The sequence below is a fragment of the Apostichopus japonicus genome, chromosome 17 (assembly GCF_037975245.1).
Source record: "Apostichopus japonicus isolate 1M-3 chromosome 17, ASM3797524v1, whole genome shotgun sequence".
Taxonomy (NCBI): domain Eukaryota; kingdom Metazoa; phylum Echinodermata; class Holothuroidea; order Aspidochirotida; family Stichopodidae; genus Apostichopus; species Apostichopus japonicus.
Genome location: NC_092577.1, coordinates 20282899 through 20298457, shown reverse-complemented (window position 1 = coordinate 20298457; position 15559 = coordinate 20282899). Strand labels below are relative to the sequence as shown.

The following is a 15559-nucleotide window of genomic DNA, read 5'->3' as shown; positions in this document are numbered from 1 at the left end:
TGGTATGGGGATCCAAGGGGTCCCCAGACTTTGGCAGCAAAGTAATCATGCCCAGACGTTGACTTTCGTTTAACAGTCCGTTTTGGAAGGCGTCTTCGAAGACGGCTCTGATGTCGGGTCCTATTATTGCCCAGAAGGTTCGGTAGAACTCCCTCGGAAGCCCGTCCGAACCCGGGGACTTGCCATTCTTCATCTTCGAAAGCGCCTTCCAAAGCTCAACAGTGGTTATTTCGCCCCCCAAAATATCATTGACATCATGGGGAACGGTTTTTGAGATTCCCCTCAATAAATCGGCCTGTGCCGACAAGTCGACATTGCCACGCGTAAACAAACTCGAATAGTACTCTTTATATACGCGGACAATGCCGTGAGGGTCACTAACCACGGTCCCATCAGTAGCGCGTACAGACGGGACGCGTCTGGCACCTGCCGATGAGCTAACGGACTGGTAAAACCTCAGTGAAGGGCGCTCCTCGGCTTCCACCGCTTCGACACGGGCCCTGACGCGGGCACCGTGGTACTTTTCATCGAGATAAGTCTGCAAAGCGATGACAGCCAAAGGGTCGCCAAACTTCACCTCCGCGCACAGCTTCGAGAATTTTTCTCTTCGACGCCGTGCGCGGGTCACGCAATACTGAATTGCGTAGCGTTTGATGCGCAACTTGACCTCATCCCACCATTGGGATGTAGAAGCAAAGGCCGGCTTCAATGTTTGCCATCCTTTGTACCTGGTCTCGAAACCCTGGCGGAACTCTGCCTCGCCAAGAATCCGACAGTTAAGCTTCCTCAGGCCCCGCCCGATGGGGAAAATGGAAGGCAAAACAAAACGTGCTACTACAGTGTCATGGTCAGAGAGCGGACAGCTGAGCGTCTCGCAACCCGAAAATGTAAAACTTACGGGCGCATACACTCGATCTATCCTGGAGGCATCTTCTCCGTTAGGCCTCACCCACGTATACACCGTACTACACGGGTGCATATGCCTCCAGACATCGGCTAAAAGGTGTGCCGAAGTGAATCTGTCCAATTCTGTGATCCCAGCGTCGGGACTTGCAGACACAGAAGTTCCGAGTCTGTCAAGACCCGAGTCTGGGACACAGTTAAAGTCTCCGACCATGACACACGGCGCACTACCAGGAACAAAGGAAGGCAGCGTGTTAAAAAAATCTCGTCTAGCAGAAGGCCGATTGGGAGCATACACATTGCAAATGGCGATGTTACCCTGTGGATACTTGAATAGAATGCAAACCAATCGGCCCTCGTGATCCGTCTCCACCCTAGTGGCACAACCCGCCTGACGAGCTGACAGAAGGATGACAGTGCCACAGGATGAAGACGAACCAAACGAAGCATGCAGCTCACCACCCCACTCATAAGCCCATAGAGGGACATCTTCTTCCAAAATATGTGTTTCTTGCAGGCAAACGCAGTCGACCTCCATTGATTTACAATATTGGAAAATGCGACTGCGCTTGCGATGATCCCTCATGCCATTCACGTTCAAAGTGGCAACTGAGAATGTATGGGCCATGAGAGGGCAATGGGGCAAAACTACGCCGACGACGATTCTGTAAGCTTCAAGCGCGCTCTAGACGACATATCGTCGTCCGAGTCGTCACTTGAGGCCGACCTTTTTACAGAGGGTTCCCCCATCTCGTCGTACCAGCTCGTCCCAGTGGCACGTTTTGGCTCGACGATCACCGAGCCCCCGGAGTCGCTGTCAGACAGAGCCTCCGGAGACCCGATGACCACCGAGTCCCCGGAGTCGCCGTCGGACAGAGTCTCCAGATCTGGCGACACCGGCGGCGGGCTGGGGACGGAACTGGACGAGTTGATAGGGGAAGCTGGTGGAGACTTTCTCGGTGCGGGCACGGGGTTGGGGTCTGCAACTTCAAGGGAGGGTGAACTAGGTGCATCCGGCCCCCCCTCTTTGCGTGGAGCTTCCTCCGAGGCAGTAGGTGCGCCAGAACTTGGCGCCTTTGATTGACCCCCACTCTTTGTCATAAAGACATAAGAGGAGGGACAAGCGCGAAAAACATGCCCCTCCTTCCCACAGAGTGAGCACACAACTTCGCTTGGGCAAGCAGAGGTATCATGCCCAAGACGAAGGCAGCGCCCACACTTTTTGTTTGGGCAGCCCTTGGCTTCGTGCCCGGTCTCCCCACACCTGAAGCAGGTACGGGGCTGACCGGGGTATCGCACGTGAGCTTTATGTCCGGCAATAAAAAGGAAGGAGGGAATGTCCTGCTTGAGGTCGATCCGAACCTGTCGGTGCCCGTTCAACACCCCAGGGGCCTGTGCGTACGAGCACATTTTGATGCCCTTGACAGCCCCAAACCGACCTAAAACAGTTGCGACAAGTTCCTGACGCACCTCTAGTCCTACGTGGATGACAGTTACCCATACGGAACGCTCGTACGGAGTAACTGTCAAACCTTCAACCCCACTCAGCAACGCGACACCCTTCTGCCGGGTCACGTCACTTGTAAAACGTACATCATAAGTATTACGACCCTGGAGAGCTTGCAACGCATCAACCTCTCCAGGCACAACAACACCCTTACTCTTTAAAATACTAAAAACTTGCACCGGTGGAACCGCTTGTTCACCGGTGAAGGTTAACTTAACAATTTTGGAATCACGGCGCGATGCCATGATACCGAAGGTGGCTGGGCCACAGAGGAGTAACAAAACAAACTAAAGATAGGTTGGATAAAATACAATATACGATGACTATATACGATAACGATATACGATATACGAACTGGCGCACACCCGCCTGGCGGGAAGTATAGCACAGTACAGTGAAAAAACAGTTATCAGATGTAGAGCGAGAGCGAAAAACACGTCTGCACTCCACGAAAGCCAACTGTCAACTCTGTAGGGTTAAGTGTGTAGTGATGCTTAATGCTTGTACATATCATGTTGTGTACAATTGTATGTTCAGTGACCAGCAGGTGAAGGGGCCACTGTAATGTTTTGTCTCCGATGAGATTCACACACTGGCATTATTAGAGCATGGTGCATAGAAAAATAATTGGCTCAGCTCTGCAACTATTAATGTAACACGGTTCACTCAGACTGTTAATTTGGAGGTAGTAACCTTTTAAACTTACAACCCCCTCTACTGCATGAGTTCTATCCCATTCTTCTCTGACTGGGAAAGTCTCAGATCTTACTCAATACCAACTTTCAATTCTGCATATAGCCTGCTCTCATCACCATTGCTTAATTATGTACAAGTATTGGTGCAAACAATTGGGGGCCTGCCCTTCTCCCTCCCGTTAAAATCGAAGTTGTTACAAATACATTGGTTGAGCTCATTCAGTGCAACCCCCCCCCCCCCACGTGCCCTTCATGACAAAGATTTTATTGCAGGGATTGAGGCTCTAGCTAAATAACCACATTTTGGTCTCTATGCATTATATATTTGCTTTGATGCCCCATATCATTGAAATTATAGACAGTTCATGACAAAAGGAGCCCCTCATTATGGGATGGGGACTGATAGTTCGTTCAAGTCTAACTTAGGGATACTTTGTGGTTTGAAGACATTTTTAGTCCAGTCAAGTGCTGTGGTTTAGAACCTAATAAAGTAATTACTCCAAGGGCATTTTTTCACATTGTCCTAAATTGTCAATTGTCCTAAATTGTCAATTCAGAAACTGGTGAAAAATATTGGCATGGATGTACTTCACTGTGTGTGCTCACCTTAGTAATCTTTTACTCTGAAGAGAGTAAAAAAATCTTCCTTGAAACTCCTGTAAATGGGCGACTAATTTAGTCCTAACACCATCATATCATACTTTTCCCCTGCACTTTTTCTATATATAATGTTTGCTTGCAGATCCACTTAAAGAAATGAGATTATGCATTCATAACTATTTCAGACAGAATGAGAAAAAAAAAACAATTCTCACTGTTTTCACAAATTCTGCAATACATTCAATATAAATTCATGCCCAGAATTTTACAGACAAACATGTGTTTTTTTAATGAGGAAAGCAGATGTACGTTTTGTTGTATTGAAGAGAAGATAGTAGAGCAGCTATTCTACACTATTCTAACTACATTCTGTAAATGTATAAAGACCACAAGAAACCTTTTGAGATCTACATGTTAATAATATTTGCTGGAATGTCACATACTTTAATTTATACCAAACTGGGAATGGTTGAATTCCAAAGTGTAACTCAGAACTACTCTTACCATGGAGATAACTATGAACCCAGTCAGGTCATTGAAATGATTAATTACACATAAGGTTAGGGTCAGGACAGTTGAAGGCCTTGTTTGTTTATCAATTACAAGTTTGGCTTGGTGGACATCTCACAGGGACACTTCGACAGGAGTAATTGCAGTAGGGGAGTGTAAGGAAACAGCACTGTTCTAAGGCAATAGCTGCATAGGCCTAGTCTAACTTAGTATTTCAGCAGGCTAAAACTTATATGCAAGAAATTTACTGCTCATTAAAATTGGTAAAGGCTTGTGACTTCTCTTGTCATGTGCAATAAAACAAGTTAAAACTTAAAGCAGCATTTTGCGTGCTTTTCTAGGATTTTTCTCAACCTCACTGACTCCACTATGCCATAACGACATACAAAACAAGCCCATCTATTTAAATCTTACTTCAAATGATGGTATAAAAGTGTGTTTTTCTCCGAGATATTTTCCGTTGGAATCCCAATAAACCTCACCCATAATATGAATATTTAAACACTGCGAACGTCCTTTACCAATCCATAATACAGCACCATGCTTGAGTTGTGTACAGTCTATATGTCAGTTGTACCAGGGAGTTCCATTACAACTCCCTGGTTGTACCAACGCAAAGTCTTGAATCTATTTTTAGCAACGGCTCATCACTAAACCTGCATATCTCTGATTGGTTGAATTCAAACTAGTGGGTTTGGGGGAACTGAATGCGATTAATTTTAAATGTCGAGTTTGTCGTGGACACTTTTCTCATTATCTGCAAATATCTTATAAATATCTTAGTTTGCTCTTTTGTGATTGATATGTAAAAAACTTGATGATCATGTCCAAAAAGTAGAATACGGCGACCAAACGCAAAATGCTACTTTAAAAGCTTGAAATTAAAGTGACATTTCAGTTGAGCCAAATCCTTAGTACAAAGATTATATGTATTTCCTACTGTAGTTATGGACATTTCTTCAAGTATTTTCACAAATGTTCACTGTAGATAACAGACCTGTCACAGCGGTATGTGAACAAGAAAATAAAGGCACAAACAAGTAGTTGAATTTAATGCAGAGTATATCGTATCTCTCTTGGCTGGGTATATGTTACCGAGTACAAATGGTGAAAGTTGCATCTTATACACTCTTTTACAATGGACTACAAGAGGATGGGACAGGATGTTACTCTGTCTACATAAACAGTGGTTAAGCTAGTGTGAAGCTGACCACACTTCCTGCTGAAGATTACATAACAATAGGTGCACAAACAGGTGTAGGGTTTTGGTTGTAGAAAGTTACACTGGAGGTTACAGTGTGGATGATCTCCTGGAACTAATAAGTTGGTGGTTTCTGGGAGGTGTGATGTAAGAACTTCCTGTCTGTGCTACTAGCTAAGATATTGAAAATATGTTCCTAGGGTAAGGGGAAGGTTAGATAACAGTAAAATGCTCTCTGTTATAGACCTGTACTGTATCCTATTGGAATTGAAATACAGTAAGTTTTACAAACCAACATTTCATATGGCTTTACTACAAATTTACACAGTATAGTCAGTTGGGGTAAAAAAAAACAAGGGGGTAGTTGGGGTAAAAAAAAACAACCCCTTTTTATAGAAGGGGAATATTTAGCCAAAGTTCCAATTTATTTTGGGTGATAGTCCTATATGTCTAGTTTATTATTTTATAATTTGTGGAATTCTATGTCACTTCGCTGCCAATCACCGCTTCATCGAATCAAGCAAATGCTAAACTAGTAAAATTTGAAGTTTGTTCCACATATCCGAAACTTTCTCCTGCATACCCAGCTTATATGATGTGGAGATTATTCCAGCAGTTACAGCATAGCAGTTAGTGATATTAAACTCCCCCATGGTAGAATTACTTCAACTTCATTCACGCTTCATGGGGGGCCTTGTTTTTTTTAAAAAACAAGTACTTTCCGGCTCCAGTGTACTCCCTATTTTGCCTGAATGGATGAATTTTTCCATAAAGTTGATTTTAGAGGTTAGGCAAATAGTTTTTATGTCTGTCATGTGTCAAAAATGTTAAACAATTGGGCAGAACTGAAATTGGCTCAACTCTAATGGTTCTACTATATTACAGCACATTTATGTAGCATCATATACTCACTGTACAGTATGATTATGGCTGAGCATGACATGTGACACGAGCCATCTATAATTACGAATTTATAAAATTTCACAATTTTTTTCCTTTTGCATGTAAAGGTTGTAGCTCATACTTAGATGTAATTATATGCAAACAGGATTTTAAGATACATTCATGAAGAAAATAGCTGTTTTCTAGCATTGTTTTTTTTTACCCCTGCATTGTTTTTTTTTACCCCGAATTAAGGAAAATTTGGGGGTAAAAAAAAAATACATTTTTCGCCAAAAACTACACTTTCCATTTACAAAAAAATTATTTTTGTTGCATTTTTTTTAAGAGAATCCCACTCCACACACTTGAACATTGGAACCGAAACAATACCGCTTACTCATCAATTTTTAGAGCAAACTTTAGGTAAATTTTTTTTTTTACCCCACTTGACTATACATATAATATTTTATTCTAGATGGAACATTTCATCCCAGGGACGATAAAGTGCAACTACCACAGTGATGTTGGTGTGGACCTATTACCAGAGAACATTCCTTCAAAGCTGAGTGATGGCTTTAACATGTTTTAAGTGTAGAAAACCTGTGAAGGACACTAGACAATTAGCTTTGCATTTACGTGTTTTTCATGCAATTATACCTACATTTGAACGATTGGTATGTGGTCAACATGGTTGCATGAAAACATTTACCTTAATGAATTCATATTTGAGGCACATAAGACTTCAACACCTTGCTGATGATTTAAACGAATTCCCAGAGGATCAAAACGAAAACAACCCTAACGATGAAAATCACCCTGGTGATGAAAATGTTCATGATGATGAAATTGAAAAAGATGGAAATGTGTGGATGTTTCTGATAATTTAATGTCATGTGAACAGGAACAGGACTACTTAGTAAACTTTGATGAAGATGCACTGAAAGCACTTGCTATTTCTTTGCTATTTAAGCTAAGATCCTCTTTACTTCCATTTTCTGCCATTCAACATGTTATGAATGGTGTGAAGGATATGTTCCAAGACTCACTGTCATCACTGAAGCACAATATGTTATCTGTGTTGAGCAATCATGGGGTAGATGAACATGCTGCAGATGTGCAGGAGCTTTGTGGGAAATTTTCTTGTTTTGAGAATCCGTTCTTAGGCATTGAGACATCAGAGCAGCAGACCAAATACATGATGAAAAATCTAAACTTGGTTTTACTAAAAGAGATTGCTCTGGGTACCAGGATTGATCAGCAGGTGGACAGAAGAACAGGACAAACTATTCAAAAAGTGGTGACAGAAACATTCCAGTATGTTCCAGTTTTGGAGGTTCTTAAACTTATTCTCAATAATAAAAAAATGACCAAGCTCATTGACAATGAAGCACATTCCATGCCAGGGTTCCTTAGAGGTTACCAGGATGGGCAGCAGTACAGTCAGCTGGGAATATTCAAGGAGTATCCGCATGCTATTCGTTTACAGCTGTTTTATGATGATGTAGAAGTGTGCAATCCTATTGGCAGTAAGGCTGGTATCCACAAACTTGGCATGTTTTACTATTCTATCCAAAACCTACCAAAGCATTTAAACTCGGCAATGCAAAACATTCACTTGCTTGCTGTATGCTTTGCTGGTGACTTGAAAAAGTATGGGTTTGGCCCAATCTTGCACCCGTTTATCATGGAAATGCAGCAATTAGAAAGTGACAACGGTGTTCAGTTGCAACTGGACAAGAGAATTGTAGAACTCCATGGCAGTTTATTTTCATTTAGTGGCGATTCATTAGCTGCGCATGATTTGCTTGGTTTCATGAGCCCATCAGCAAATAGGTTATGTAGACTGTGTAAAGCATCTCGTGAAGACATCAAAGTTAATTTCTTAGAACAAGATTTTCAGCCGAGAACTGTAGATGATCATGATGATTGTGCTGAAGCTGCCTTGCAGAGACAGCGTGGAGACCCACTATCTGGAGTTCGAAGGCCATGTCCCCTGAATGACTTGAGGAGTTTCCATTGCGTAACTAACTACAACTTGGATATCATGCACGATATGCTTGAAGGAGCTTGTCCATATGAAGTCAAACTGGTACTACGTCAACTTGTTTTGATGGATCACTTAATCTCTCTTAACGAGATAAATCAGCGAATTAAGTCTTTTCATTATTCCTTTAATGACAGGAAGAACAAGCCATCTGCAGTTTTGCCCGATCGGTTAAGAAATATTACTGACCATAAACTCGGGCAAAAAGCTTCTCAAATGTGGTGCTTCATTCGAATGTTACCTCTTCTTATCGGTGATCGTGTTCCTCATGACAATGTGTACTACAAGTTAATTTTGTTACTATTGCAGTGTATGGATATCATTTACGCTCCATTGGTCACAGTATCTCACACTGTGTATTTGAAACATCTGATTTATGACCATCACAACCATTTTGCATCAATTTTCCCTCAAAATAGGATGATTAACAAGCACCATCATATGGTTCACTATCCAAATTGTATCAGAATGTGTGGACCCTTGACGTCAATGCAGTGTCTCAAGTATGAGATGAAACATGCATTCAGCAAAAAACTAGCTGCCATAAACTGCAATTTTAAGAATATATGCAAGTCAGCTGCATGTAAACATCAAATTTGGCAGTGTATCGTTTGGTCAGGAAATGAACATATGCTAGATTTTGAATGCCAAGGAGGTAGTATGACTGCTATTGAATCTCTAGATGGTAATGATGCCATTGCTGATAAACTTCAGTGTAATGAGAACAGTGATGTCTTTGTGGCAAGTCAAGTGTCACTCTATGGAACAGAATACAAAGCAAATCTGTATTTAATACTGGCTGTAGACGATGCTTCCCAACTCAAATTTGGTAAAATAAGCAGCATATTGGTGTGTGGACAAACACCGGATGATGTTTACTTCGTTGTGTCTCAGTGTCAGAACATTGGCTTTAATACTCATTACCATGCATATGAAGTTGCTATGCAAGACCAGCCAGTTTTTAGTATTGTGACACTTGATTCACTGACGGATCATCTGCCATTGTCTGGATTGAGATCTTATGAGGAGAACTCACCCATTTATCTGTGCCCTCGCTACTCTCTGACTCATCAAACTAGGTACATACACTAGTATAAATATCTTAGAGCATAACATAGTATTAAGTACTGGGTAACTTCATGATGTCTTTATAGTTACAGTATGCTCACCATAACAATGAATTCAAGGATGCCATGTCATCAGCTGTTCCTTGTCTATAGATAACATCAAACATTTTGTGGAATTTAGTAAAAACTAAAGCAAACAAATCATTTTGGAAGACAGGAGACACAAAATATATCTTTTCCCAAAAAAAAAGGATACTGGTATTGTTGTGAAAGAAAAGAACCCATGCCCAAAATAGTATCTCTTCATTTAAGCTTTTCACATGTATTCTGTATGCTGTAATTGAATATAGTTCCCTAAATCATCTCCTTCAGACAATGATGTTGACATGCAGGTCCTTTTTACTAAAAGAAAGAAATAGAAGGCAAATACATCACATACTCTACAGTATATTGTTAATAGGGTATTTCTGTGAGAGATTTTCAACACATTTATTTTTTATACGTAGTAACAACCGTGAGAATGAACACAGTAAGTTTGATGCAATATATACTGTACATATATACTAGTGATGCAATATAGTTAACCTTTCATACTTAGGATTCATGCAGCACTGTCAGCAGTATAGATGACAGCTTCGACACCTTGGATGATGATGTGTGTTTAGAAAAGTCTGTCTCACAGCCTACAACTTCAACCCTAGTGAGATGCATTCCTCCTCCCACTTCACAGAATATCAAATCATCTTCATCAAGCAACAGTGTGTTGGTAAGAAAAAGTAATTGATTTTCCAAGTGTAAAAGTGAGGTATTTTTCCTGTTAAATAGTTAAGGTTTCACTAAAACATAGTGCTATTGCCAGCATAGGAAATAGACAGGGCAATGTCTAAAGAAATGATGTACTATTTCCCTACATTGCTTCCATTTTCTGGTCATATCCAAATGTATTCAGACTGGATTTAATTATCGCAATCTCGCTCCTTTAAAAAGCCACTGTTAATGCTGTGTTTATTATGTGGTCATTTCCAATTTCCAGACATTTAATCTGAAGAAGGTAATGGAAGACCATTCAGAAGGAGGAATAGTAGATGACCATCTTACAAAAGGCGGGATACCTTCCAGCAAACAAAGGCGGACTTTGGTGAGACTAGCCGTGGCATGCATGGTCGATAAATATGGTCTGTAAGTACATGTTCATTATCATTGCTTTACAAATAACATATGCTTATGAGGAGCAACTAGAATTGCAAATATTTCCAATTAGGCAAAAGACAGAAACCTGGCTTTCATCATCAATTTGTTTTCTGTGCTGAAGGCATGGACCTATGCATTCAGTATGATCTTGCATGTTAATGAGCACTGCAGTCATATTTGATAGGATAAGTGAAGTCTTGTTCGAAAGGGCATTTGAACCACAATGCATTTTGCATTCTAGTCGCAATAATGTAGGCAATCGGGATATATATATATATATTGTCAGTAGTGTTCGACCGATAATCGGTTAGATAATCAGCATCGGGCCGATTATCAGACAATTGGTTAAAATAATCGGCATCAGCAAAATTCATTGCGCTACCGATTATGCAGAAGCGATTATATTGCGATTATATTTTATCTCGCTTTTGATTCACCACAACCACAAGGTAACAGGATGTAGATCATTCCATTCAACTGCTTTGATTTTATGGGCCTGAAAGTTGGTAATCATACATAACACTTAATCATATATTAGGCCAGTTCCACGAAAAGGATAAAATAAACGGTAATCGGCATCGGCCAGATTGTCACATGAACTAATCGGTAATAACCGATTATCATATAATCGGTCGAACACTAAATGTCAGGAGTGGATAGGGAGAGAAATAAAAATAAATAAGAGAAATAAATAATGCAGGTGGTTAATTGCATATGCTGATTGCATGTACTCTTTTGTTGAAGTCCAGAATTGTTTCAATATCTGGAAAATAACCTTGGTAAAGCATTTCATTCCTACTCAGATATCCAAGTTCCAAACAGAAAATGGCATTAGCGAAAGAAATTGTCAAAACCTACCCATCAACAATGGACACCACACCAGGGTTGGAAGGCCATGTAAGTGATGAAACATTATATATATTCTTTAGCTGCAGATGTGTATATCTATACTGTATGATTATGTATGTAAATATGTAGTCAGAAAAGACATGTATTTGCAGTGCTGTGACACCAACAGAGTTTAACATGCTAAACCCCTTAACCTGGGCATTTGTGGCTAGACATCCCATTGCTCAACTCAGCTGATACTCTCAGTGAGAGACAGGAAATTAAACGTGTGTACTGAAAGCTTTTTTTTTATGTAAGTCCTAAATACTTATTATATTTACACAGGAACATTTCTATGACAATGGTCATGGATTTATAGAGTAGAGATTAAAAAATATGAGGACCACAAGGCCCCAGGATGAAAAACGAAGGCAACGTTCTTCCAAGTCAAAGCAGATGAGCCTAACGAGAGCAATTCCAGGGAGTTTGATATCACCATCTAGCAGTGAAGGAACTGTTCAGGATGATGATGTAGTTGAGAAGGTAATGTAATAGCCAGTGCTCATTGGGTACTTGTAACGTCAAATAATACATAAGAAAATGAATATTAGTGTGTTCTAAAAGGTAATTTCACAACATTAATTGTAAATGAGTATATTCTTAATGGTGTTTGACCTGAATGTAAGGTGCTTTGGGTGTACTCCCAATTGAAAATGAGTAGGCAATGGGATCCAGATCTGATCTGTAACGGAGGATCAAGTTTGTCAATGGGAAAGCTAGAATAGATCAGAGATATTAGGTGTTTTCATTGGGGTGGCTATTGGGATTCAGAACGCACCATTTGTGGTTAAAGAATAAGGAGGTATAAGCAAAGGTGAAGGACGAGCTTTAACATTAAGGGTTCCTTTTAAGATTTAATGAAATAGTGATGATATATCTTCAAAATGTTATTTTCTGTCGTGCTTGAAGCTGACCCAATGTAAATATTTTTTCTAGGACAACTTGAGTGGAATGATTTCTCAAAAGTCCCATGCAACTCCTAGTATCATTCAACGTATACTGTATCCATTATAGCGATATAAAAAATGACACAACATAACCTTCTTAGTATGAAACTTTGTTTGAGGAATTCCTTTTTATGTTTCAAATTTCTTATTTACAGGTTAACTGGATGAAATACATGCCACCGACGCATGAAAATCATGCTAAACATCGCCAGTACCTGAAGGATACTTTTAACTTTAGACGGGCCATCATTGAAGGACCATCATCCTTGACAATAACGGATATTGTGAATCAATATCCCAGATTTCAAGACATGCCAGAATTGGTAAGCAATCTGTTTGTTCTGTGATAATGAAAAAGCTACAGCTGATACAGTTGATTGCAAGAACAGTTTTTCATCTACTTCATTATTGAATATTCATGGATGCATGCATATATTACTGTCCTCAACATTAACAGACCAACCAACTGGTTATCTTTTTGTTAGAGCATCCAATTTTTCAGCCAGGTTTGGGTTGGTTTTTTTGTTTGCAGCCAACTCAATTAATCAATCCAATATTTTCCAATCCAGTTCTTGTGTAAATACCTTTAAGAATGCAAATTGACATATTTTGGATATTGTGGTAGGTTTTGGTGTTGGTGTGGGAGATTCGCCCATTCCTGATTTTCTTGCTTAACTTAATTGTTATGTTCAAAAGTCGCTAAAGGCCACTACTTGTGTTGTAAATTAAAAGTGAGTATTTTTGCATATTATTCTAGATCAACTTGGAATTCCAAATGATGTATCCAGAGAGATGTGACAATTTTATAACAAAATGGGAGACATGTTTCCGGGAAAAAATTATCGCCCTCGGAGAGGCACAGTATCCAGCTGTTCAAGGGCTGATTAAAAACTACAAGGATGGCAACAGTAAGTACAATTATTTTCAATGTACTTTGATATATTTTAAAAGCTGTATGAAATTATACTCAGAGAAATCACTGTTGAAACACTCTTCCAGTAATTCTACTGAGTAGAATAAAATAACAACATAAATAGGTTCACAATACAGCTTTTCTTTGAATATTTGTGGAAACAGAAAATTTTATTACAGCCAGAGTGCACACATCACAGTAGATATAGTATGTGTAGGCTGCAGTAGTCATGCATGCATGTTACTGAAGTATTCCCAACCCTGCATACAAATGTTTCATATCTTTAAACCATATTTATATTATTTGTTTTTACATAGGAGATATTTGTGCTCTGAGTGTACTAACGTACATGCTGCACAGGTCAGTGAACTTGACCAAAGGAAAATCTGGAAAGACGTCATCGTCTAGTCGTGCAGATGCTATGCAATACCTAATCCAGAATGTGCCTGTAAGTAATGTATATTAACCACTAGGAAAATGTTATAATTGTAATATCTCCATTGTTGAGGTATTGAGGATGCGGCAGCCATGCAGTGTTTGCTGTAGGCATTCATATCAAATTAATTCTGCTATCTTTTGATCCACCAGAAGTTAACAAATATTTTAAGATGAGAATTTATGTATACCCTTCATTAATGTGACTGGTAATGCAAGTGTGTTATACCTGGAAGTCTTGGATGAGTAACCAATTGGTAGTGTTAACATCTCTTGAACAGTTTTAATAATACGACTGATAGAAGGGCAAGTTGTTTTATAGTTCTTCAGAAAAGCAGTTGAACATATTTTTCAAGCTTAAGCGTTAAAGAGTTAGCTCAACTGCAGAAATCATCCTCATTTCAGAAAATGGATGAAAGGAGAGCATTACCATGTGTTACAGTTATTACTCTTTTCTACTTGTTATCCACAGGAAGGAACAGATGTAGAAGAAGCAACAGAGTTGAAAGAAGATCGTTTCAAACAACCATTGTTGCTATCCCTTGGTGCAGAAAAAGATCCGAAACAGTTTTTTGTAATATTGGATCGTATTCCAATTTCAGGAGGGCTTCATGTGGTGGATGCTCTAGACAGACTGTTCAAGTGCCATTATGTTTTTAATGTGGAGTACTCTCCAAGTCTGCAACAATTTTGGGAATTTATTGCTGCAATGATCTACGAAGTTATACCTCCAGCAACAGCAAAGCCACAGGTCCGAGCTCTTGGTGCAGCAATAAGAGCACCACCCAAGTAATGATATTGACTTAAAATGGTGTTTACTGATGAAATATAAATAATAGACTTAGCATTTAAAACGAGCATGCATAATTTTAGTTCAGCTCGGTATTCTTACCAGGTTTTTTTGTTTTAACAAAAAGGGACATAGCCTCAGTTTTTTAATCCAATTCAGGTTCTTATTTGCCTATTGTATCTATAGGAAAGGCTAATTATTCAAATTTTCCTTTTACACCTCATAACATCTTCAGTATGTTATTGCAAACTTCATTCTTTAACTTTAGCACATCTTTAGCACATGAAAATGATTATACTTATGGAACTCTAGTATTTCCCATGTTTTGTTTATCACTGCATCAGTAAATGCACGCCAGTGTTTTAATTGTTTTATTTTAGCCTTCATCTTTAGCACCTGAACATGTTAGAATTATGGAACTCCAGTATTTCCCATGTTCTGCATGTTTTGTTCTTCACTGCATCAGTAAATGAATATAATTTGTCTACATAGTACATTGTGTGTTTTCTGTTCATTGTGTTTCTGGTGTTTTCCTCAAGCGAAAATAAGTGGACATACTTGTTTATAGCTTCTGTTTGAGAATAATTTAATTGGGTGACAAAACCAATTGTTTTCAATATATCTTTACAAAATTAACGTTGAAAGCTTAAACAGACAAACTGCAAAACGAGTGAAAATCATGACCATATTGATTGACAGTCCCAATGATATAAATAAAAAACATTTTTAGACTAATAGTCATTCTAAATTAGATTCTAAAGTCAATCTATTAGATTTCTACCTTTTCAATCTATAACAGATTGAAAGTCAGTTTTTATGATCAAAGAGTCAATCATATGGAATGACTTTTATCAGTCTAATTGACTGATAGTTACAATCGTTTTAGATTGAAATTGTCGTTGGCTTTAAAAGTCAATCCAATTCTTAAAAAACACTGACTTTCAATCTTTTAAGACTAATTTTTTTTCAATCTTAAGACAGATTGA

General features: G+C 39.3%; 1 protein-coding gene across 2 annotated transcripts; it reads left to right on the top strand.

Annotated features, from left to right (window-relative positions):
• The first annotated feature begins 7238 nt into the window (after nucleotides 1-7238).
• On the top strand, nucleotides 7239-15131 carry LOC139954930 (uncharacterized). 2 transcript variants are annotated; one of them, XM_071954944.1, is made up of 8 exons: nucleotides 9875-10175; nucleotides 10443-10588; nucleotides 11404-11497; nucleotides 11774-11971; nucleotides 12591-12758; nucleotides 13193-13343; nucleotides 13666-13796; nucleotides 14256-15131. In XM_071954944.1, exons 4-8 carry the CDS (start codon nucleotides 11825-11827, stop codon nucleotides 14574-14576), a joined length of 918 nt encoding a protein of 305 aa, XP_071811045.1. In that variant the 5' UTR covers nucleotides 9875-10175; nucleotides 10443-10588; nucleotides 11404-11497; nucleotides 11774-11824; the 3' UTR covers nucleotides 14577-15131. The 2 variants fall into 2 exon arrangements, with proteins under 2 accessions (XP_071811043.1, XP_071811045.1); XM_071954942.1 differs by lacking the exons at nucleotides 9875-10175; nucleotides 10443-10588; nucleotides 11404-11497; ... (3 more) ...; nucleotides 13666-13796; nucleotides 14256-15131 and adding exons at nucleotides 7239-9421; nucleotides 9782-9801.
• Nucleotides 15132-15559: the final 428 nt, after the last annotated feature.